Below are 19,872 nucleotides of genomic sequence, written 5' to 3'. Positions count from 1 at the left end.
TCCTGGGCAGCTCTGTGGGCCTGCGGTCACTGCTTTGTAGAATGAGGCAATTGGGCCAGGTGACCCTGAACAGTCCCTGCTATCTCTCCCTTTGAATCTCAGTGTGGAGCCTGGGAAATATTTATCTTCAGCAGTCTGTGGGGTTGTTAGTTGTTTTTTGTTTTAACCAGCAAAGACAGGGAAGTTTCTCGGGAATAACTCCACTTTGGAGACGCCCTGATAAGCCTGGCAGACTGTCTGTACTTTGGAGCCCCATAACCTGGCTTGGCTAGAAGCAGCTGTGCTAGATGTAACCCTAGCCGGGTGTGTCCTGACTCAAGCCCAGGGGACAGGCAGAGAATCCATCAATTCACCTGCCAGAGAGTCCTCCTCCTCCTTACCTGCTGTGTTTTAGTGATGCTCCAGGGAAATGGGTGGGAGAAACCATTTCTGCCGCCCTGGGCCCTGCTAGGAAGGCGAGTTAGGATCCACCGTGGGGTGACCTTCCTCTGAACAGGGTCAGCATCCTTGCCTGCCCATGCCTGCTGCGAGCACCTGGTGCTCCCAGCTGAAACTTGCTGGGCAGAGGAAGAATGGGCAGCCAAGCCCCGCCTACTCTCTGGGCGTTCAGCAGCTTCCTCTCCCCATTAACTTGGGACAAGGGGCCGGGGCCGGGACACCGCTTGGGTGAGGCCACTGCACGGCTCACGCGGGTGGCCCTCGGGACTCCGGGAGCCGGGGGCGCCAGCTAGTGATGTCCACCAAGGCCTCGGGTCCTGGGGAGGCTGCCCCACCCTGCCCCCCCCCAACAGGGGAGGGTGGGAGGCCCCGTGAGCCTCCGTTCAGGTTTCAGTCTTTTCTAATGAAATGATCTTGCCTTTTATGCTTTCCGTGTGCCGAGGATGAAGTAAGTGCTACTTTGCTGTTAGTGTTCATGCGTGGGCTCGGCCTGCACCTTGTTTGAGCGGGAGCAGCTCCCGTTCTTGTTTGCCAAATCCCAGGATGCACCGTGGCTCTCACTTGGCTTCTCTGAGTTAGAGCCAGTGGACAGACGGGTCTGAGCAGACTGCACAGAGCACCCGGCCGGGCTGTACTCGACAGAGAATTGGAGAAAGTAAAATTTGTGCAGAACACCTTTCTCCCCTGAAAGATGGAGTCCTAGCCACCTCCTTCATGTCTCCTGCAGGGGGGTTATACTACCTCTCATCTGCGCGCACGCACACACGCACGTGTACACACACACACACACACACACACACACACACCCGCACCTGTTTCTAATGCAGTAAAGAGTAAACCAAGGCAGAGAAACACAAGCCTGCCAGAGCCTGCCTTTGTAAACTTCCCCAGCATGGGATCCAGATGAAAAACCAGCTGTTCCCAGGGCAGGTGGGAAGAGCACAGAGGGGAAGTGGTCAGAAGCTCATCGTGCTGCCTCCTCAGTGAGCTGCTCCACTCCCATTTAAGTCGGCTTTCAGAGTGCATGTGAGCCAGACTGCCATCAGACCAACTTTCTTACAGGCGTGTGATGCTCATGGACATAGTTTTAAGCCCTTCCTTGAGATGGTGGCTGGCCCTATCTTGAGGTAAAGGGGTACAGCCTGGCCTTTCTCAGGCCTCGGGGCAGCCTTCCAAACCCTGCCTTCGGCCTGCGGAGCTGGCTGAGCTCAGAGCTTCCGAAGCCTCTTTTGGTCAGCTGGGGAAGCCCAGGATACCTTCCCAAAATTGGGTTGTAAAGAATTGGAGGAAATGCTCGGTTTCAGTTAGAGATTAGCAGAAACACAGCTGTCCTTTTTTCCCATCAATGTTGATAAGAGTCTGTGAGGCCCAGGTGAAGAGCCTTCTCCGAGGGTCTCGCCAGGCCCCTCCTCTCACTGACAAGGTTGGGGTCTTTGCATGTGACTGTTCCCTCGCCTCTGCTGTGCATCTGTTTTGTCTGCATCTCTGAATACGCATGCGGTCTCCTGCATGGAAGCTGTTTACTTCTGCCTGGCATGTGTGGCTCCTGGCCAGGTGCCTGGCATGTAGTGGGGGCTTCATAGAGGCTTACTGCTCAGTTGCTGTATATACGAAAGGGTGGGTTAGGCTCGGTGGACGTGCAGTCACTACTGTCCACGTTGCCTCAGGCATGGCCCCAGCCTCTGAACACACACGTGGTGGGGTATCGTGCTTGGTATGTAGAATGAAGCTTTTGTTCACTTGTAGAGCACAAGCAGAACCAGGGAATCTAGTCTCCCACCCTCTTTTGGGGGGCTCCTGCCATCAGCTACATGTTTTGTAAACCTGGAGGCCTCAGGAAAAGATGAGCATCGGTCAGGCCAAAGGGAGGGGCCAGACCTGTCTTCTCATCCCCGGGTTGGGGGGAAGCCCATCTGCATGGAGAGTCTGGAAACTGCTGGTGGGGGGAACCGGTGGGAGTCGAACCCAGGACTTGCAGGTGCTGAGGCTGGCTCTCTATTTCATTGCCTCTCTATAAATTGTCATTGATGATGATATTAACATTAGGCAGAGGAACAGAAAGGAGAAAACGGTTGTCCTGTGATGGAGGGGGGCCCAACCCTTCCTCTGAGGGATTTCTCATCCCCTAGGACGTGCCCTGCATCTCCGCATGGGAAGGCAGTCCACAGAGCCTGAGGCTCGCACTTGAGCTCTCGTTTGGCATCTGACCGTCCTCAGGACGTCAGAGGGTCAGGTCCCCAGAAGATGCCAAGGTCACTTGACATCCTGTTGCACCCAGAGATGGGGGCAAGTCTGAGCCTTGTTTTCCTTCTCTGTGGAACAGGAGCTGCTCAGCTGGCATGTCCATCCTGGCAGAGAGCTCTTAGTAAGCCCTGAAGTGCCATAGGGTGACGGCTATTCTGTGGTGATAAGGGACAGAAGGGAGACTGAGGACAAGGAGTGGGGCAGACGTCCAGGGTCTCTTTTTCATGAGTTTCTCCTTTCCCCCTGCTCTGCTCGTCGTCCAGGAGTGGTCTGCGGATCTGAATCGGACACTGAGCAGGCGAGAGAAGAAGAAGGCTTCAGATGGCGTGACCCTGACGGGGATCAGCCAGACGGGTGACCAGGCCCTTCCCCACAAGCATAGCAGGTGAGCAGCGGCGTGCGCACCGGGACCACCGGACTCCAGCAGGGGAGGCAACGGGGAGGGCTCAGTGGAAACGTGCCAGGCTGGCCTTCGGGGCCACACACCCAAAGGGCCTTTGCCGTGTGCCTGCCGCCCCTTCAGGAGGTGGGGGGCGGAGATCAAACACCAGGGGGCGATGCAGGAGGGGGCTGGGCCACTGCTTCCTTTGGGTGTTTCCGGGTCCTCATCAGCTTGGTCTGTGTAATGATGGGATTTTTCATACAGTTTCACCAGCTTCCCCACTGCTGCCTCTGGACATTCCTCACTTCAGAAATGAGTCAGCAACTTGGCTGGGGTTGGAAGTCGGCCTTGCCTAGTGTCCAGCCTCGAGCCGCCTACAGATGGTGGCTGACTGTCTCAAAGCATGACGCACCCTGAAAATAGTGGAGTGTGTGCAGGAGGCAGTCACCGCTCTCATGCTCTTGGGAGGGCTATAGCTCCCCGCCAGCCTAGGCTCACTGGGACTCAGGGAGCTCTGGGAGTGACTCCCGTGGAGAGGGCTGAGAAGCCCCTTCCTTCAGGCCCTGCTGGCAGGCGGCACCGTGGATGGCTGCCAGTCACCGTTAACTTTCTAGGCCCACTGGGGGCAAAGTCCAGCATCAGTCCACTTCTGTACTTTTCAGTTCATATTAGGTACAAGGCACTAGAGATGTGAAAAATTTTTTAAATGGGGTCTCCCCTGCCCTTGAGAGGCTCCCAGTGTAAGGGGGGAGGGGGATATGACAGGAGACAGCTGGAAGGAGCAGCCCCGAGGGAAGGGTGTCCCTGCGTTGGACAGGGCAAAGATGGTTCCTGCAGACATGGTGCTGGAGCTTAGAAATCTGGCTGTAGTCAGCTCCTCAGCTCCAAGAAGCATCTGGTGATAAGCTACTCCTAGCCTGGGGGTGGCACTTGGCTACAGGAGCCAGGTCTCAGGCACTTAGTGACCAGGGCCTGCTTTCCCCTGCTCTCTTCCTGGCAAATATGATAGTGACTGGGTTTGTGTGCCTTAGAGGGAGGGCAGCCCCGTGCCTGGGGTATCCAAGAGAGCATGAGGGCACTGAGGTCTAAGCTGCTTGGGGCCCTGTGGTCACTCAGTGGGAAGGGCTGGGCATTGGCTCCCAAGGGTTTGACAAGAGCTTCTTTTGCTTGGCTCTTCCAGACAGACTCAGCTGGGGAGTGGGTGGAGATTGGGCCCATGTCCGGTCTGCATAGCCATCCCCAAGTGGAATGGGCTTTTGCCTTCTGCTGAGGCACAGCTGACCCTCGATGGAGGGCTGTGCCTGGCCAGCCAAAGGTCTGCCACACTCAGATGCCCCAAATACTGCCAGCTGGGTCAGTCATCATATCTGCAGCTGGAATTAAAAAAAAGCCAGCCCCTCCCGGCCGTGCCCAGGTGTCTTTCTCCAGTACTCCTGTGCGTCCCCACCTCTGGGAAGGGACAGTCGCCTTCAGCGATGCCGAGCCCTGCTCCTGCCCATCCCGGAGGACTGTGCTCTGGGCCCTCTCAGAAGCTGGCCCCAAAGAGCTGCTGCAGCTCCTATAGCCCAGGCCAGGGGTGGAAGGGGTGCCACCGAGGGCAGCTCTGGCCCGTCAGCCCCGCTCTGGGGCAGCCTCTGCATCTGCTCTGGGAGTACGCAGATGGGCCGGTCTCCTTGTGCGGGATGGAGGTTTCCCCTAAGAGGGAAGTCAGGAGCCCCAAGCATGAGGCCAGCCCCTGGCTGCCCTCCCCTCCTCCGCCGCCGAGCCTGGCGTGGCCAGGACGTCTGTGTGCTGCCTCCCAACGAGGCGGGGTCATTCTGCTGCTTTTTCTTTCCCAAATAGTAACCTTAGTGTCCAGAGTGACACAGTTCAGTCAGTGCAATCCCAGTCAAGTTACAACCCCTTTGAGGACGAAGAGGACACGGAGAGTACTGTCAGTGAGAAGGAGGACAATAAGCGGAAAAAGTTGGTGAAAGAGTTTGCCGTTCTGTCTTCCTCCTCGCTCTCTCGCGCTCTCTCCACTCAGGGCTCCCCAGGGCGGGGTGTGGCGGCACTCCTCTGCATGAAGACCTGAACCGCAGGCTCACTCTTGCACCCCTAACGTGTCTTTCTTCCTGGTCTCCGTTGGCCCCTGGGCTCCTTAGGTGGCCCCCGGGGGCCCATGCTGGCTAACACCGTCAGGGCGCTTCCTCCTTGTCCTCCTCTTAACCGTGTTTTCAACGCTAGGCCGCCCCGTGCCCAGAGCGGGTGACCACTCTGCCTGGCCGTGTCTGCTGCAGCTTGGCTTTTCCAGTGGTCTCTGCTCAGAGAGGGGACTGAAGGTGCCCTCGGGCCCTCCCTCTGTCCCTCGGCTCCGTTGTGAATGTGGCTTGGGTGTTCACCTTGAGCGTCTGTCCCCTTCCTGCTCTCCCTCCCCTCCAGGCTACCGTGAGGGCCATAGAGGGCACGCCCCACCCCACCTCCAAGCTCTGGGGCTGCCCTGCTAGTGGGCGGGGGCACTGGTCACTCCCCGTAGGTCTGCTCGCCCCAGGTCTGCCGGCCCTGGAGTGAGGAGAAGTAATTCCATGTCTCTTTTCAGCGTCAGCAGCTATGAGAAAACCCAGAGTTACCCGACTGAGTGGTCTGATGAGGAGGCCAACAATCCATTCTCCTCCACGGATGCAAATGGGGACTCCAACCCATTTGACGAAGACGCCACCTCTGCGACCGAGGTGCGGGTGCGAGCCCTCTACGACTACGAAGGCCAGGAGCACGATGAGCTGAGTTTCAAGGCCGGTACGTTGCCTTCCCTCTCCTTGGTCGAGCACGTGTCAAGGACGTGCCAGCCGTGGGGCACGATCGGGCAGAGCTGACACAGTGCAGAAGCTGCTTTTTAAATGGCCTTGGAGATTATCTCGCTAATTTGGAAAACCTTTCTTTTCCTTAACTCTGACATCCTTCGCCCCGTGGTCTTGAAGATTTGTATCACTGTGCCGCATACATACCGGATATCAGGTTTTATCAGCTTTTTGATGCAAAGATTTTTCTTTTTCCAATTTAGTTTTCCTCCCTTTCCTGCATCTGGTGGCTCAGTGGTTAGAGCGTCAAGCCTGGAGTCAGGAAGACACCTGAATTTAAATCCAGCCTTAAACCTGAGCTGCGTGACCCTAGGCAAGTCACTTAACCTCTGCTTGCCTCAGTCTTCTCAGCTGTAAAAGGGGATCATGACAGCATCAGGACCCGCCCCCCCTTGCTATGGAGATTAAATGAGATAGTGGCTGTGAAGTGCCAGCCCAGTGTGTGGCACGCAGTAGGTGCTCGAGAGAGGCGCGTTCCCTTGCCCCGACTTGCTGTGTCGGTTTTATTCCCTCAGCTTTCATTGGAGTTCTGTCTCTTCTCCCTTTGGTTCGGGATCCTCCGCTGAGCCGTAATCATTACTGATGTGACGCTGTTTCTGTGTAGGCCGGAGGGCCATTTGGAACCGACGGCGACACTTGGACATTGTGACAGCCGCCTGGAGAGAGCCCCAGGCTCACAAGCCGGCCTTGACGGCCTCTTCCGTCACCTCCAGCTTTCCTTCCGCTCACCTGCAGTCTTTCTTTGCCTTGTTTCTCCCAGGAGACGAGCTGACCAAAATCGAGGATGAAGATGAACAAGGCTGGTGTAAAGGACGTTTGGACAGCGGACACGTCGGCTTGTACCCGGCGAATTACGTAGAAGCGATTCAGTGACCCAGGAGGAAGCCATCCCCGACGTGCTGCATTCACTGTGGGCCCCTGGACAGACGTGTGTGTGCGTGCGTGTGTGTGTGTGTGTGCGCGCGCGCATGTGCATCAGTGCCGGCAGACGCGCACGTGGCGTAGAGAATGTACATATTTCTTTTTATGCACAGAATGATGGTTCTGTTGCTTTGGGCTTCAGGGGCGTGTGCCCCTGGAGACAGATGAGTCGGTCACGTCACTGGGGGTTTGTGAAACCCTCTTCCTAATGCAGATCTGGAGGTCTGAGTGTGAAAAGCAGTACAACCAAGAAATACCCAGAGTCCTTTTCTCCCTGGCTAGCCTTCTTATCATGGATTTGAATAACCCTTCCCACATCTTTCTCTCTTTTCTTTCTCCAATTAAATGGTGGGTTCAGGTGATTATTTTTTTTGTTTAATTGATTATTTTCCTATGTCATCTGCATCTCAAATTAAAAACTTACAGTTCATTTTCTTAGTGATACTTTTGAGATTTGTTTCATTCCAAGGCTCTGTACAGTTAGACTTTTTTATACACCTTTTTATCCTCCTGTTCACTTCTCCTTAAGTTATGGCGCCAGTCTGTGCACACTGATCTCGAGTTGATGAGGGCCCCTGTGTCCGTGTGTGTTGTGCTGCTTCAGAGCAGCTACGGCTGTAGGCGGCGTGTGTCGCAGTGGCTCATGGGAAGATCAGAAAAGATTATGTTTGCCCCTTTATCGTAAACGCTCTTGATGCATTTTTGGCCTTAGATGTGAGTTTCCAAAATAGTCTTAAGTAGCACTCAAAAATTTAGAATATTTCAGAGCTATTTCCTCTATAAGATTGCTTCAGACTCCACTCTTTGCAAGTTGATCAACAGTTTTGTCAGTGATTTGGAAGGTTGAAAGGATGAAGACTAACTTTTCCAGAGAATGCAACTGTAAAATTAGTTAAGAAACTTTTTATTAGCCTCTGTGTCCTGTCTCTGTGTATATGTGTATATATAATTTGATATTCAGAAAATCTAAAGAGCATGTCTACTGTTTTAAAATTAGCTGAAAGACTTTTTGATTGTGGATCTGACTTTGAGACTGCTTGATGACTGTTAAATTAAGGCATATTTAAATCTGCTCGGTGGTCCCTACGAGTTCCGCCCTATTGTAGTGGACTTGGCCTCTGATCACGACCCCCAAAGGAGGGATCAGTGGAGTCCAGAAATCGGGCGGGGCTTCCGCTGCAGGCTAGCAGCAGTCCCTCCTTGGGTTCTCGTAGCAGAACACTGTAAAAACTTGCTCCATCTTGTTAACAGTTACAGAGTGCACGTGTATGTAACGTTGTACCAAAACTGTCCATTTGTGATCGATGGAAAACTAGGTCTTCCCCATAGCCAAGGAGTCAGTCACTGCCAGGTAAGTGGCCACGTTCCTGTGTAGGAAGTGGCCCTGGCATTACTTTAGGGGGGAGGGAGAAAGTCTTTATTTTGTGTAACGAAAATACTGTAGGCATTGCTTAGCTGTGCTGTTTGCTTTAAGAGATCATAGGTTATATATTCATGGAATATTTCCCACAAGTCTCAGTAGTTTGCTTGGAGTGGATGGGTGTGTCATGAAAACTTACCATCATAAGCATTCATCCACAAGCTAAAGATTTGCCAAAAAATTGTCGAAACCTCAGTTTGGGAGTCTCTTTGAAATGCATATTTTAGAAAACAAATAAACTATTAATCTCGTGAGTATAAGAGTGTGAGAATCCCCTTTTTCTTGCGCCTTGGCTTTGCACTTACCTGGTTGGTTTACATGTTCACCTCACTGGTGAGAAGTAGGGGGGAGTGCTCCCCTCTACAGAGAGGCCTCCCGCTGGTAGAGGCAGGGCTCACGAGGGTAAGTCTGGAACGGGGCTGGGTGAAGAGCAACATGTTCCTGAGAGTGAGGCCGTCCAGAGGGAGGTGATGGGCCTGCTGTCCCCTGCCCGGGGCCGGTTCCGTCTAGAATAGGGCCAGGGCTTCGGCAGGGTTATGGGAGCCAGGTCTCAGTGCAGGCCGGTGGATGGACAGAGCACAAGGACAAGGAGAAGGGAGAGCTGAGAAGTGTGTCCACTATGGAAGCAGCTTCCCAGAGGGTGGAGCAGAAAGGCCAGCAAGGCTGGTGGCGGGAGTAGGTCAAGTGGAGCAGGACGGGCTGAGAGAACTGGGGAGGAGACTTGGGGGCAGTCTGCTCCGGGCTAGCCAGTGATTGACTGGATGACTCAGGGAGGGATACGAGTGTGTTCGCCATCATGGTGGCAGTAGTGGGCCACAGCCGAGTTGGAATGCTGTGGTTGCCAGGCAAGTTGCTCCCACTCTGGGGTAGGCGGTAGGGCCGCCAGGCCTCCTGCGCCTCCCCCACCCCACCCACCCAGCCTTGCCGTGCTCCCTCCAGAACCACGTTTTGTAATTCATAAGGGACAATTATATTAAAAAACACCCTATCGAAATACACACATATGTATATACATAAGTTCATCTACCCCAGGTTAAGAATTCTTGATTAAAATGATTTTTTTACAGATGAGGAAACTGAGGCACAGAGAACTTAACTAACATGCCTAGCTGAGAGTAAAGTACCAAAGCCAGTTTTTTAAACCGGGTCCTCCAGCTTCAGAAGCCAGCACACTCTCTTTTATACTGCCTTGCCTCTCGGAAGATAAGTGAGTAAATGGAGGTGATGGAAAGGCTCTGTCCCCCTCCACATTGGAGCTTTCACACTGGGCAAGACCACCAAGGCTGATTTTCCAGCTGAGGAACGGAGGCTCGGGCTTTAGAGCATCAGTCAATGACCTTGTGGCCACCCTCCTGTTTGGATCGCTCGGAAGGGCCTGGTGGAGGTATGGAGCTCGGAGAATGGAGGGGAAGCTGCAGCTGATGAAGATGCACAGTGGAGACTGATCTAGCTAAAGGTGGCTGGGCTTTCTAGGCCGCTGGGCTCTGGCTTTGCTCTACCACTCTGCACACGGCCAGACCCCTCCACTGGTCTGGGAAGGGAAGGTCAGAGCCCAGATGGAGGCTGCTCGGGGGAATCTAGCAGGGAGTCCAGTCTTCCCTTCCTTGACATTAGCTCTGAAATGAATGAGCCACAGCAAATCAGTCAAGGGTGATCTTGGAGAGGGTGAGAAGGCTTAGCACAGGGCCTTGTATGTCATGGCTTAACAATGTGTAGAAATGAACTGGTGGAATCGGACAATCGGTTCTGGAGAGATTATTCCAAGACTCTTGTGGCTGAGGCTTTGGCCCAGAGTCCTGGGGCAATAGGGTGAAATGTAATGAAAACACCTTTGGCTTTGGAGTCCGGGGACCTGGATGACCTTGGCCAAGTCACATGACTCTGGGCCTGTTGCCTCACCTGGGAAATAAGGGCGGTTTGATGGCCTGCAAGGGCCCTTCCAGCTCTACGGCCAGAGGCCTAGAATCTTTCTATTATTTTTTTTTTCAATCAACATGCATTGTTTTTCTTCCTCCCACCTCACAGAGAAAAAAGAAAAACAAAAGTCATGAAACAAACATGCAAAGTCAAGCAAAGCAAATTCTTGCACCATTCAAAAACGCACACGTCCTTCTTCATTCAGCCCGTCAGCCTTCATCATCATCATCAGTCTGCTAAAACAGAACGTCATTGCTGGAAAGGCCCTCTGAACACAGAGCATCCAAGCTAGAAGGGCCTTCCGGCTCACTTCTGTCACCCTTCACCCTACAGGTTACAGGATGCTTCTAAGCTGCCCCTCAAATGCAGGACATACAGCGATGGAGACTGGGGGGCGTGGCTTACTCTGTGGAATGATTTTCCTCCCACAGGTGGTCAGGGTCTATACCCCATGTGACAGATTAGGAAACAGGCCCAGAGAGGGAAAGGATGTGACCCAAAGTCACACAGCACACAGGCAGCGATTGGAATTGAGGTGCTCCGAGTCCAGTGGGATACGTCCAGCTGGGCAGGGGGTCTAGGCTGCAGACTGGCCTAAAGCCAGATGCCTCGGGGCCTGAGCAGGGCGATCCCAGAGAACAGTCTCTAAGCAGCTACTTGGGAAGAGCCAGGGCAGGCAGCGCCCATCCCTCTGCCACGTCCAACCTCATCTCCCCAGTGAGCCTCTGTCTCCAAAAAGTCCTCGTGAAAGGGCCACACACCTGTGAGGGCACAGCACAGGCAGGGAGCCTTAGTGTGGGGTGGAGCTATGAGCCGGACACTCGCTAGGACGGAGTCCTGGGACCTGGATCCGGCGCTGGGAGGGACCGGCGGGGCCATGGAGTCCAGCCCCCTCCTTTGACAGGAGAGATCCTGAGGCACAGAGAGGGCTCGTCACCGGACCCAGGTCATTGGCTCTCCCCACCCTGAGTCGGAGCGGCCTGTGACCCCTGGGTGAGGAGCCTGCCAGGGCGGCGGGCACCTTCACGAGATGGGCACACCCGGCGTCTTTCTCCCAGCACAACGCCAACAGAATCTTCAGTAGAGCCTCCCAGTGCGGGGACTCGGGACGCAGGAAAGGCCAGAACGTAAACAGGCAGTGAGAAGCCGGGGCTAAGTGGAGAGGACGCACACACACGCTCCACCGTCCGCTGCTCGGCAGCGTTAGTGTCTGGGGAGGCAAAGGCAGGGCGCACCCGGGAGGCGTCTGGGCAGAGGAGACCAGACTGAGGAGGCATGCGCGCGCGCGCCCCAAAAGAGTGGGGAGGCATGCGCGCGCGCGCCCCAGAGTGGGGGGGGGCGTGCGCGCGCCCCAAAAGAGTGGGGGAGGCATGCGCACGCCCAAAAAGAGTGGGGGGAGGCGTGCCCGCGCGCGCCCCAAAGAGTGGGGAGGCGTGCGCGAGCGCGCCCCCCTCGTCTGGCCGCCGTTGTCGTCACCACCCTCACTGAGCCCTCAGCACACACCCATACGGAGCACAACCACAGTGACCTCCCATCAGGCCTTCCTTATACACTTGGAGTACAATTCAAAATCGCTCATTCGCTCAGGTCAGTGAGCATTTGGCAAATGCTCGCCACGTGCCTGGCATCGTGCTGGGGGCTGGGGATACGAGGCCCTTGGAGGCCTTGCGTTCTGCTAGAGGCGGCTAGGGGGCGCTGCAGCAGAGAGTGCGCTGGGCCGGGAGGCGGGAAGACTCGGGTTTGGATTCAGTCTCGGACCCTTATTAGCTGGTGACCCTGGCCAAGTCACTTCACCTCTGCCTGCCTCAGTTTCCTCGACTGTAAACCGGGGATAATAATAGCACCTGCTTCTCAGGGTTGTCGTGAGGTTCCAGTGAGATGCCATTTCTGAAGTCCTGCCAACTTTAAAGCCTCTACAGAGGCTAGCTATCATTGTCAAAGAATGATTTGAGGACTGCAAAGTACTTTACAAGCGTTATCTCCTCGGATCCTCACAACAACCTTGGGAAATAGGTGCTGGTATTATGCCCACTTTACAGATGAGAAACTGAGGCACAGAGCATCGAAGTGACTTGCCCAGGGTCACACAGCCAGGAAGTGTCTGAGGGCAGATTAGAACTCAGGTCTTCCCGACCCCAGGCCTGGCACTCTATCCACAGAGGCACTCAGCATTTAAATTATTTTACAGGTGGGGAAAGTAAGGCTCACTGGAGGGAAATGACTTGCCTTGGGTCACACAGCTAATGTTGAAGTCTGGATTTGAACCCAGGTCTTGGGATTCCAAGATAAGGGATCTTTCTGCTCTACCACGTTGTGGGGAGAGTCTGCTCCCAAACTCACTTAACAGCTGGGGAAGCTGAAGCCCAGAGAGGCGGACAGAGATTTCAGCTGAGTCGGTGAACGGCGCCCGGAGCGCTTCAGAGGGAACAAGGCCACTAGACAGCTTTGGGGCTGATGACAGGAATGTATCATGTACTTGAAGACCGCCCCCCCAACCCACCAGTGATGGAGACTGGTGGGTTTTCTCTTGTTTGTGTGTGAAAGTGCTCACGTGTTACTATTTGTCAAGTTCAGAGGAATACAACATTAACTTATTCTTTAAAGGAGGGGGGCCTGGAAGAGGTGACCGACGTCCCTTCCAGCACTGACTGTGATCTTGGGGTTCAATGGAATGTGGATGTGGAAGGACTTTGGAAACTGAAGTCACACACACACACACACACCACCACCACCACCACCACCAAAGAAATCTGTGGGACTCTTGGGTAGTTCCTCAGAAGGCAACGTAGCCGATGAGATGGTGAGTCTCCACTCACACCTGGGTGGTTGGCTCTTTTCCCAACACTACGTAAAGTCCCCAGGTGTTGTCACCCAAGGCAAAGTTCAAGACACTTTTTTTCTTTTCCATTTTATGGTATTGACTGTGCAGGCAGGTCCGAGATCCAGTGACTGTCAGGGCTTTTATCCCTAGACCGAGCTGATAATGTGCCTGTTTTTGGTCCTGATGTACCACACCGAAAAACCACCGTGGCAGCTGAGTGGAGGATGGATTGGTAGGGGAGAGGCTAGAGCAGGGGTGGGGAACCAGAGGACACGTCTGTGAAGTCTGGATTCAGTCAAAGGGCCACACTTGAGGACCTGGAGGCCACCAGTTCCCCTGGGAGGATGGTGGTGTCCTCTGTAGTAATGGGGGAAATTCTGAAGAAGGGAGGGTTTGGAAGGAAAGAGGAGTCCTGTTTTTGGCCAGGTTGTTTAAGATGTCTATGGTGCAGCCAGTTGGAGATGTTCACAAGGCAGCTGGTGACCCAGGCCTAGAGCTCTGGGGTAGAAGAGGGCTGGATATTTAGATCTGGGATGACACAGGACAACGTGTAAAGGACTTTCTAATAGGGCTTATCCTTGGCATCAGTTCACTGACCTCGTGGGCACAGTTTACTGAGTCACTACCCAGCTGGTGGGCGTTGCTTTAGGTTCAGGCCCCTGCCCGATAAATATGGCGCCCTCCATATTCTGAACAGCTCTTCTTATCTGTTTTTCCTTTTTTTTTAATTAATTTATTTTGATTTATCAACAATAACTTCCATAAGCTTTTGAGTTTAAAATTTTTCTCCCCCTCCCTCCTCAAGACAGCACACAATCTGATATAGGCTCTATATATACATTCCTATTAAACACATTTTCACGTTAGTGATGTTGTAAGTAAGCATTAGAACCAATAGGAGGAACCACCAGAAAGAGGAAACAAAACACAACAGAAGAAGAAAAAAGAGCAAATAGCATGCTTCAATCTGCATTCAAACTCCATAGTTCTTTCTCTGGATGTGGACAGCATTTTCCATCATGAGGCCTTTGTAGATGTCTCAGATCTTTGCATTGCTGAGAAGGGCTAAGTCTACCAATATTAGTACCTAACTGATTATGTTATTCCCTTCTTGAGCCAAATCTGATGAGAGTAAGGTTCAAACAATGCTCATCTCCCTCCCTTCTTTCCCTCTGCTGTAATAGGTTTTTGTGCCTTTTCCTGTAGTGTAATTTACCCTTGTCTGCCTCTTCCTTTCCTTTTCTCTCAATACATTTTTTTGGGGGGGGGGGCTAGGCAATGGGGTTAAGTGACTTGCCCAGGGTCACACAGCTAGTAAGTGTTATGTGTCTGAGGTTGGATTTGAACTCAGGTCCTCCTAAATCCAGGGCCAGTGCTCTATCCACTGCGCCACCTAGCTGCCCCTCTTAGTACATTTTCTTAGTTAGATCAGATTAATTCACTTACTTGGATCCATTTAATCCATTTGATTAGATTTTTTTTTTATTATTACATCAAAGTCAACTTATACCCACCCCCTTTCTGTATACTCCTTTAACATGGGGTGTAATAACAATACAGTTTTTAAGGGTTACAAGTGTCATCTTTCCTTGTAGGGTTGTAAACAGTTTGCCCTTCTTAATAACATGTTTCTTTTTGTCCCCCTTTACCTTTTTATGTCTCTCTTGAGTCTCATATTTGAACATCAAATTTTCTGTTGAGCTCTGGTCTTTTTATTAGGAAGGCTTGGAAGTCCCCTATTTTGTTGAATATTCATCTCCTCCCCTGAAAGATCCTGCTTATTTTCACTGGGTAGTTGATCCTTGGTTGTAATCCAAGCTCCTTTGCCTTGTGGAATATCATGTTCCATGCCCTGCGGTCTTTTAATGTAGAAGCTACAAGGTCCTGTGTAATTTGACTGTGGTTCCATGATATTTGAATTGTTTCTTTCTGGCTGCTTGCAGCATTTTCTCTTTGACCTGGTAATCTTGGAATTTGGCTACTATATTCCTTGGCATTTTCAATTTGTGATCTCTTTTAGGAGGTGATTGGTGGATTCTTTCTATGGCAATTTTACCCTCTGGTTCTAGGATCTCAGGGCAGTTTTCCTTTATGATTTCCTGAAAGATACTGTCCAGGCTCTTTTTTTTCATCATGATTTTCAGGTAGACCAATAATTTTTAAATTGTCTCTCCTGGATCGATTTTCCAGGTCAATTGTTTTACCAATGAAATATTTTACATTTTCATCTATTTTTTCATTCTTTTGTTTTTGTTTGACTGATTCTTGCTCTCTCACAGAGTCATTAGCTTCCTTTCGGCCAATTCTAATTTTTTAACAAATTGTTTTCTTCTATTAGATTTTGTACTTCCTTCCCCATTTGGCCAATTGTATTTTGGGGGGACTTGTTTTCTTCAGTGTACTTTTTTTCCAGTTGGCCAATTGTATTTTTTAAGGGCTTGTTTTCTACAGTTAATTTTTGTCCTTCCTTTTCCAAGCTATTGACTCTCTCTTGCATACCTCATTTCTTTTCCCATTTTTTCTTCCACCTCTCTTGTTTGACTTTTAAAATCCTTCTTGAGCTCTTCTAAGAAGCTTTTTGGGCTTCAGACCAGTTCATATTCCCTTTTGAGGATCCAGATGCGGGTTTGTTCATAATGTTGTCCTCGTCAGAATTTCTGCCTTGATCTTCACTCTTCCTATAATAAGAATCTATCGTAGGTTTCTTTTTGCTCACAGTGTTTGCTTATTTCCTGGCCTTTAAAGAGACTGAGTTCTCCTGCTGGGGAGCAGAGGGTACTGACCCAAGCTTCTTGTGTTGGGAGCCTCTAATGCTGGCAGTAGGGTTCTGGCAGCTTACCTGGTGTTGGGCTGGAATCAACAACACTGGAACTATAGGGGTAGGATTGGGTAGTGTGGCCCCAGGAGATTTCCTGCTCCCTTTCTTCAGCTCCTTTCAGATGGATGTTGCAGGATGTTTATCTGCCTGGGGCCCCTTGGAGTGCTGCTTCCCTTAGTTTTGCTGAGGCACTGGGAGAGCCGGTGGCTGTAGAATGCCGAGGCAGCTGGTGGTTTTCTGAGCTGGTTTCCACCGGTTCCCTGCCCTCACGGAGGCACTCAGGAGTCCAGGTGTTGGTGTTTGCCTGTTCTACCACCTGGGTTTCAGGATCTCTTCCTGGTATGCTGAGGTGGGGCTTCCAGTTCTCTACTGCTGTCCTTCCCCCAGGGCAAGAGAGGCCTTTCCCTTTAATCCCTCAAGCTATCTGGGCTATCAGACTGCTGCATTCCTATCTTTCTTCTGGTTCAGCTGTTTCAGGGTTTTTCCTGGGGCGATATTTTCTGGGCTTTCATCTTATAGGTCCCTTCCTGGACTGCAAGCCCTCATCTCACTCTGCCCTCATCTCCATGACAACTGAGTCTCCCATTTTGTTCCTCCAGTCCCTGAGAACACTAGCCCTAGGGGGGAACACAGTCCATTCACTACCTGGCTACCTTTGGTGATCAAAGGCCACCTTCCTTATCTGAAAAATGAGGATAATCCCTATGGTTTAGGAGCCTCTGACAGTTGTTGTGAAGCTCAAATGAGGCTATGTGCTCTGTAAGTCTAAGGCAGTTAATGCCAATGACCATTCCTATCTTTCTCTAGGTGACTTTCCTTGAGTCACACATTTGTCTGGGACCCGGACCCAGCACTGCCTCAGTAGACAGAATTTTTCAGAGCTCGGGGTCCTTGGCGGCCACGCTGACCTATCCGACTTCAGAGACACTGCTGATGAGGGGTTGAGGGGTCCTTGCTTGCAGCCCTCCAGGGCCCGGGGTCTCAGGCAGCCCGGCGACCCAGGGCTCATTCTCAGAGGCTCATCTGCCAAGCTGTCTCGGTCCATCCCTACTTTTTGCCAGGCACTGTGCAAAAGTGATGCATCCCTCCAAGTGGTCACCCAGCCCGTTTTGTTAGAAAGACCTCCAGAGATGGGGAGCTCACTACCTCCAGAGGCAGCCCGGCCCACTCCCCCTGGAGGGCGGTAGCAAGTTTCTCCCTACATTTCCAGTAAAGTGCCCCCGGGATGGATGCTCACCGGGTTAGCTTGGGGGCCCTGTCATTCCCCCCCCCCCCCCGCTCGGCTCCCATGACCCCGCCCCACCCTCGGTGCTCAGCATCCCTGGGCTCCCAGGGCTTGGGGCTCCGGGCCCCGCCCCCTCCACTCTGGCCCCGCCCCCGCAGCAGCTGGCCCCTCCCCTTCAGCTGGAGCCGTCGATGTGGCGCGCGGGAGGGCGCGCCGGGGACGGGGCCGGAAAGCCGGGGGCGGGGCCAGGCCCGGGGGGCGCGCGCCGAGGCAGCCAGTCAGGCTGCGGGCGCCGGGCGGAGGAGGCGGCACCGGAGGAGGCGGGGCCCCCGCAGCTCCGCCCCGGGCCCACGGGCTCACCGTCGCGTCTTGGGCTTGTGCTGCCTCCGTCGCTGCCGCTGCCGCTGCTGCCGCCTCCTTTGCTGCCGTGGCCGCCGCTTCCGCCGCCCTGTCCCGTCGAGGTCATGGCGGAGCCGAGCAAGCAGGACATCGCGGCCGTGTTCAGGCGTCTCCGCTCCGTGCCGCCCAATAAGGTAACGGCCGCGCGGGTCGGGGGAGGGGGGGAGGGAGGGAAGTGCGCCTGCGCGGAGCTCAGTGAGGGCGGGGGAGCCAGAGGAGGAGTGTAAGTGCGCCTGCGTGGAACCGAGCCAGAGGTGGGGGGGGGAGGAAGTAGGAGTCTCCGCTGCCAGGGACACGTCGCACTGTGGAGCTGGGGGCCAGGACCCCGAGGCATCGCCACGGGGTGGGGGGAGGAAATCGGGAGGCCCTCCCAGTCTCCCCTTGTCATTGCTTTTAGAGGACCACCTCACCCCCCCATCTCCTGGGGGGGGTCAGAGAGGGGGACCCTTCCGCCAGTTCCGCTTGTCATCGGCCTTAGGAGACCATCCAGCCCCGTCCTGACCCTGAAGGAAGGGAGAAACACTCCCCCTCCTCTCATCGCCCCCTTTCTCCAGGGCCCCAGCTGTGTTCCCGTCCCAGGTGACAGAACTCCCAGCCTTTCCCCCCATTCTCCCAGCCCCCACCTTCCCCCTCGTCGCGCCTCTGGGACTCGGTTTCCCTCCCTCTAAAATGAGGGGTTCTGACTCAGTGGCCTCTGAGGTCCCTTCTGCGATCTGCCATCTCCGCTCTCCCCCCGCCCCCCCAGCCTCTTCCCTGCTCCTGTCTTTCTTGCTTTCCCGGGTCACAGGGAAGGGAGCCTTAGCACGTGCTAGGTTTTAAAGGTAGGGATTTCAGAGTAGTAGCTGACGTTCATTCCGAGGTTTACAAAGCCCTTTTCCTCAGAGCAATGCTGGGATGTAGGTAACACAAGCATTATTGCCCCCATTTGTGCAGATGAGGAAACTGAGGCACTGAGCAGTGACTCAGAGCCAGGACCTGGATTGGAGTCTCCTGATTCCTGGTCATGTCCTCCACTTCATACTCCAGGAGATCCAGGTTTCTTAGAAGTAGCATGATAGCTCTTTGTACGTGCTCCATATGTGTTCTCCCCCCACCCCCAGCCAGGGGACTGAGAGAGCCCCTCCTCTTCCTCGCCTGCCCTCAGCCCTCTTCTGGTCTCCCAAGCTGTAATGAGGGGGAAGGATGGAGCACATCAGACACGCTAGGAGGGGATACTCTGGGAAGGGGCACCCCCTATTTCCCTTTCCAGTTGCTGGGAGGTCAGGAGAAGCTTGTCACCCACTACTCTTTCTCTTCTGGACAGGGTGCTAGGCTCAACCCTCCTCCACCTCCTACTCTTAAAAAACAAGCACCCTACAGAGCATTCTTCTGTGCTCCATTTGAGCCGACTTGGAATCCAAAGGCTTTGTGGCTCTTGTCCCCTTCTTGGGTGTTTTGAGCTTTTGTGCTGTGGTTGTTGCCTGCGCTGCAGCATGCTGGGGGACCATTCCTACAGGAGAAGGGGCCTTGGAAGGGCAAAGCGGAGCTGCCTCCTTTCCTCTTCCTTTCCCTTCCCTCATCTCCTGCCCTGTCCCATTCAGGACTACTGACCTTTAGCTCTGGAAGGGAGAGAATAATTTCTCTAGTCACAGGATTCCAGTGCTGGAAGGGCCCTAAGTAGCAATGTCGTCCCTGAGACAAGAGTTCCCCCCCCGCCCCAGCATGGTCAGCCAGCTTTTGCTTGAGAGCCCTCCAGCCAGGGGGTATGCTATTTCTGAGACAGCCCATCCCACTATAGTACAGCTCAGATTGTCAGGACATTCTTACTGACCTCTGCCCTGCCACCTGTCACTCTTCTTTTTCCCCCTTGGGCCAAATGGAAGAAATTGGCCCCCTCTTCCACATGGTGCTGCTGGAGACAGCTACTTCAAGATAGCATCTGGTTCCCTGAGTTCGCTCTTCTCCAGGCTAACGATCCCTAAGACCCCTGTATTGTAGATGAGTGAACAAAGACTCCAAGGGGAAAAGGGGCTGATGGTGACCCCATGAGGAGTTAGCAGCAGACCCAGATTCAGATTGAGACCCCCCCCCCAACCCATCCTAACCTGTTGGTCCAGCTGTCCTGCCAGGGGCTACAGAGACCTGCCCTCACTTGACCTCCCTTTGCATCTCCAACTGGAGATCCCTAGAACAAAGGTTGTGATACTGCAGCTAGAATGTTGATTTTGTGGGGGTACAGCCTCATTTTAAGATAGATTCAGAGTTCTAGAGGAGGGAGCATTTGGTGAGGTGACGTCTAGGCAGTGCCGGGGAATCAGGAAGAGAGAGACAGCAAGAGCACAGGAATCTGTGCTCCCATGTAATGGCTTGACGGCCTTTCCTTAAGTTAAAGATTCACACGATTCTGCTTGTAAAAGGCCAGTTACAACGAGAGAATGAGACGAGGCTGACATCTGGGTTAGCATGTGGAA

The 19,872-nt window shown here is 53.4% G+C and overlaps 2 protein-coding genes across 10 annotated transcripts in view; both read left to right on the top strand.

The window, feature by feature from the left end:
* Positions 1-8,502, top strand: part of PACSIN2 (protein kinase C and casein kinase substrate in neurons 2) — a 163,337-nt gene extending 154,835 nt beyond the window's left edge. For 6 of the 7 annotated variants that reach the window (XM_078147774.1, XM_078147783.1, XM_020982798.2 and 3 more), the window contains 4 exons: positions 2,946-3,067; positions 4,907-5,029; positions 5,643-5,839; positions 6,662-8,502. In XM_078147774.1, the coding sequence (XP_078003900.1) occupies positions 2,946-3,067; positions 4,907-5,029; positions 5,643-5,839; positions 6,662-6,774 (555 nt within the window). In that variant the 3' untranslated portion in view covers positions 6,775-8,502. The remainder of the gene's footprint in view (positions 1-2,945; positions 3,068-4,906; positions 5,030-5,642; positions 5,840-6,661) is intronic. The other variant, XM_020982800.2, reaches the window with a different exon arrangement.
* An 8,839-nt stretch (positions 8,503-17,341) lies between these two features.
* Positions 17,342-19,872, top strand: part of ARFGAP3 (ARF GTPase activating protein 3) — a 53,878-nt gene continuing 51,347 nt past the window's right edge. For all 3 annotated transcript variants that reach the window (XR_013483535.1, XR_013483534.1, XM_020982791.2), the window contains exon 1: positions 17,342-17,556. Coding sequence is in view for 1 of the 3 variants with exons in the window: in XM_020982791.2 (XP_020838450.1) it covers positions 17,488-17,556 (69 nt within the window). In the remaining 2 variants the exon portion in view is untranslated. The remainder of the gene's footprint in view (positions 17,557-19,872) is intronic.

The sequence above is a fragment of the Phascolarctos cinereus genome, unplaced genomic scaffold (assembly GCF_003287225.1).
Source record: "Phascolarctos cinereus isolate Bilbo 61053 unplaced genomic scaffold, phaCin_HiC Scaffold_1;HRSCAF=81, whole genome shotgun sequence".
Taxonomy (NCBI): Eukaryota; Metazoa; Chordata; class Mammalia; order Diprotodontia; family Phascolarctidae; genus Phascolarctos; species Phascolarctos cinereus.
Note: the sequence above shows the minus strand (reverse complement) of the source record. Positions and strands in the feature narration are given on the sequence as shown.